Here is a 4,913-nt window from a genome sequence, read left to right as displayed (position 1 = left end):
GCCTTTTAGAATTTTTAAATTGTATATCATTAATTATGGGAGTAATTCATAATTTAGTACTAGTAGTTAGGAACGTATGACCGTCAGCCAATCAGAACCACAATACGTCGTCGACGTAGTCCTTTTTTTTTGTTCTTTGTATCTAAAAGCCTAAAAATCAACTCTCCTCCCCATCATGGAGAGTAAATGAGGTCAAACCATGTAATTTTAATTTTTTTAGGTTGAATAACGTAACTTACTTTGTACGTACTACATAAGTTTAACCATCTATTTTCTCGTGTCTTCATTAGTTCATTGTATTCCAAAGTTTTCGAAATGTCCATTGTTTTATTTTTGTTTTGAGGTTTACATATTGATGAATAATCAAGTTAAGATGTCTTGACTTGGGATGAAAATCAAGCCATCGTAATCGTATACCACTTACAAAATTGTAAGAACAAATTTTTATATTTCTTCTCTTACAATGTGTTCGTGAAATGTCATAACATAAATACTTAAAATGTTACTAATATTTTGATATATTTAAAATGTCTTACCATTTTTATATTTCTTGGGATGAATATCATAACAGTAATTAAAATGTCCACTATCCATTAAATTTCATTTAGATCACTTAGGGGTGTTAATGGATCATTGATTTTTTAAATCTTTGTTAAAATTATGTGTTATTGGTTCTTTGATTTATAAATCCTAGTTAATATCACCCTTTATTCAATTACTTTACAATTTACAATTAATAACTTTACCACCACAGGCTCATTTTATATTGCACTACATTCATCAAAATATTTAATTTAGTTTTGAATATGTATATACTAAATTAAAAGAATCTTAAAGTCAAAAAATATTTTATGAATATCTTATACCAAAATTGATGAAATAGTCAGTATCTTTAAAAGTTAAGAAATTAATCCAAAATTAAACCCTATAAAAATCAAATATCATAACCTCTCCCAGAATTTAATTATAAACCTCAAAAACTATGGACAAACATAAATTTTCAACATTTAAAATTGAAATCTAAAAGTATGATTCTATTATTTGAAATATAAAAATCCCAATAAATATACAGTTTTATTTTTTTCGGAAACCATAATAACCACAAAAATGAAATAGATTAGGTGTATTATGGTGACTCTTAAATAATTCTTAACAACATAATTATTAAGACTTTGACATATATGAGATAATATAGAAATCATTATCAAACTTTTATTTTAGTAAAATATTTGTCAACTACTTTCTCTGTCCCACAAAGATTGATGTTTTGGTATATTTTTTTGTCCCACAAAGATTGATGTTTTGTAAATTTCAAGAAATAATTTTTGAAAATATTTAAAATTTTGAATTGTTATTGGTTTATATTTTTTCTCTACCAAAAAGTAATTATAAATTAATTTACAAATAAAAACTAAATTTTTTTAATATGTGTGAAAGTGTCAAATTGGAGGCTTGGTTTATTTGATGAAAGAAACTTGGTTTATGCAATTGTGGGCCCGAGTGTTACTAGTTTATTCGGTTAGATTTAATTAATATTTCCGAAAGTTATATAAAAAGTAAGTGGTACACTACTACCATTGGAGGCTATCTATTAAGAGAGCGAATATTACCAAAAAAAAAAAAAGTTCAGAAGAGAGAGAAAAAAAAAGAAGAAGAAAGATTAGGCAGCAAACTATGGAGATTAAGACACAACGAGTTACATCAGAAACAACCGTGAGGAAAGAGGAAGAAGAAGAGGAGCAACCGCTTAGTCCGACAGCGCGTATTTTTCACGCCCCAGAGTTTAACTGCTACGTCATCGCTGTGATCGGACTCAAGAAAAAGATCGAGGCAGATGTGATTACCGAAGGGTTAAAGCAAACTTTGATTAGACATCCTCGTTTCTCCAGTAAATTGGTGAGTCCCTCCTTAATCAGCTCGATCGTATTTTAATTTTTAGTTTTTTTTATATTGGTAAATATTCTAATGGTTAAGCTAAATATTAAAAAAAAAAAAAATGTTAACTTGTGTTGTATCATGTATGTATCAAAAAAATAGATATATATTTTTTGATGGTATCGACTTTTCTGGGTTTGCGTGGTCGACGAGAACTGGACATAGTGTTTCTTTTGACCAATAATCTTTAGGGCACTTGTTTTTCTAATTAAGTTTTTTTTTTTTTTGGTCTACACTTTACAATATCACATTGGAAAATTTTAAGAATGTAGAAACGTTTTAAACAAAATAAAAATAATAATGTAGAAACATTCAGACACTAGTGGAATAATATTATTACAATTAGGCAATAGTACGAAAGAAATCCAAATCATCAGTGAAATATATTTGGTCAACAATGGATTTATAAGAAGTTTGGATGCATTCCGAGAATGGGAGAATAAGTTTCCTTTTTATTTGGTTATAAGAAAATCTAGCAAAATATTAGTACAAATATATTTCCACCCAAAATGATATCTAAGCATATTTCCTAGAACTATAGCTTTTTGAAAGTATTATTTATTTAAAAGTATATTTCGATACATTAGCTTTCATGATATAATGAAACGAGTGTACATACACAAATGTTTTTGCTCATGTGTAGATTACACTTTCTTTCAAATATACTTATTCTTCTCTTTTAACCGACACTCGCATTTCCCCTCGGAAACTGTATTTATTACTTTTGAGTTTTGAGCTTATTATTATCTTTTTAACATTTATTATTGAATAATATAACCTACTTGAAGGTGAGCCATGGAAACAAGAAACGACAAACACAAAGTTGGGTTCGGACAAACGTGGTCGTTAGCGATCACGTCGTAGTACCCGACATCGAAACGCAATACACAGAGAACGGTAACGTAAACGCAGACGCGTTTCTTGAGAGCTACGTCTCCAACCTCACGACGGTCCCTTTAGATATCTCGAAGCCATTATGGCAGCTTCACCTACTCGATTTAAAAACTTCGGACGCCGAAAACGTCGCTGTTTTGAAGTTTCATCACTCTTTAGGAGACGGTATGTCTCTCATGGCCCTTGTCCTCGCCTGTATGCGTAAAACATCAAACCCCGATGAGCTCCCGACTCAACCGAACCAGAACCGGTCGTCCTCTACATCTTCCCGGTTAACAGCCGCTTCAAGGGGTGATTCCAGGTTCTTGTGGTTGGTTATGATTCTATGGTCGGCGCTTATGTTGGTTTGGAATACGGTTTGTGATGCTTTGGAGTTTATTGCTACGGCAATGTTCCTTAAGGACACTGAAACACCGATCAAAGGCGATTTCCGCTCAGGTAAGAGTAAACGGATGAGTTTAGTCCATCGTACCGTTAGCTTAGAGGACATAAAGCTAATCAAGAATGCAATGAATATGGTAGGATTTTTTAAGTGTACTAATTTGTGTTTATTATCAACGGCTGATTTAAGTTTATATATAATTATTATTTTTTGGTTTAGTAGACTGTCAACGATGTTGTACTTGGAGTAACTCAGGCTGGTCTCTCGCAATACTTGGAGAAAAGATATGGTAATTAAATAAGTAGATGTATATATGTGTGTGAGCGTTCTTGACATGCATATACATTTTTTCATGTTTTAAACAAGTGAAATTCAATAATCTTGTGTTTATAGGAGAAAAGAAGAAAGTAGGAAAAGATCAAGAATCTAAAAGTAATTCAAATGATATGCCAAAACTAATAAGGCTAAGATCAGCTCTACTTGTTAACTTAAGACCCACCACTGGAATCCAGGTAATTTCATATACCTTATGGCTTCGTATTTGTGTGTTTACGACGATTGTATAATACATATTATTTGTATATTATTTCATAAAATTGGGTTTTAAAAAAACAGGATCTAGCCGATATGATGGCCAAGAAGTCTAATTGTAGATGGGGAAATTGGATCGGCTACATAGTCTTTCCGTTTTCGATCGGTTTACGGGATGATCCGTTAGAGCATCTCCGAAGAGCCAAAGGGATCATCGACCGGAAGAAAAATTCGTTCGAAGCTGCCCTAACGTTCATCGCCGGTAAATTCATTATCAGATCGTTTGGAGTTCAGGTTAGTATTGAATTATTTGATGGCACCATTAAATTATATTTGTCCTTATACTGTCCAATCTTATAAATTGAAATGAATATTATAGGTGGCAGCTAAGATAATAAACAGAGCATTGTCAAACACAACAATGTCGTTTTCAAATTTAATTGGCCCTATTGAAGAAATTAGCTTCTATGGACACCCCATCACTTACATGGCCCCAAGTGTGTATGGCCATCCCCATGTAAGTTCTTTTTCTTTTAATAATGTATAGTATTAACATCTTTTTGTTTGCATTACTGAACAAGATTTGACGATTTCTTTATTGGTCTTTAAATAGGCGTTGACGATACATTTCCAGAGTTACATGAACCAGATGACGATTTCTTTGACTGTAGATCCAACGGCCATAAGTGATCCTCATCGGCTACTTGACGATTGGGAGAAATCTTTACAAAGCATCAAAGATGCTGTTAACGAAAGAGGCTCCGGCTCATTAGATTGAGTCAAATCTCTGTTTTCTTATTCAAAGAAAAAGAATAATTAAGAAACTATTCAAATAGATTTGAGGATGTGAGTACGTACCAATATGTACAATTGTAATTGTATTGATATGGGGGAATAACGTACAAGAAGACCCTATTGTAATATTATACAGAATCAACAAAGAAGTTCTTTTACAAGTTACAATTGTCTCAAATTTATTTATGTTATCATTTTATCAACATTCTCTTATACATATCCAAAGTTAAAACCGAACCAAATGAAATTATGACAAACCGACCAAACTCATGAAATAAAATTTGGATTTGAGACCTAATTTTCAATAACCGAATAATTAAATATCAGATTTCTCAAACTGAACCGAGCCGGATTCCCAAACACTAACCCCCCCCCC

General features: G+C 31.9%; 1 protein-coding gene across 1 annotated transcript; it reads left to right on the top strand.

Annotated features, from left to right (window-relative positions):
- LOC104780746 (O-acyltransferase WSD1-like) lies at window positions 1,597-4,699 on the top strand. The gene is made up of 7 exons (XM_010505269.2): window positions 1,597-1,896; window positions 2,724-3,347; window positions 3,434-3,500; window positions 3,605-3,723; window positions 3,827-4,036; window positions 4,122-4,259; window positions 4,356-4,699. Exons 1-7 carry the CDS (start codon window positions 1,675-1,677, stop codon window positions 4,518-4,520), a joined length of 1,545 nt encoding a protein of 514 aa, XP_010503571.1. The 5' UTR covers window positions 1,597-1,674; the 3' UTR covers window positions 4,521-4,699.

The sequence above is a fragment of the Camelina sativa genome, chromosome 4, assembly GCF_000633955.1.
Source record: "Camelina sativa cultivar DH55 chromosome 4, Cs, whole genome shotgun sequence".
Classification (NCBI taxonomy): Eukaryota; Viridiplantae; Streptophyta; class Magnoliopsida; order Brassicales; family Brassicaceae; genus Camelina; species Camelina sativa.
Note: the sequence above shows the minus strand (reverse complement) of the source record. Positions and strands in the feature narration are given on the sequence as shown.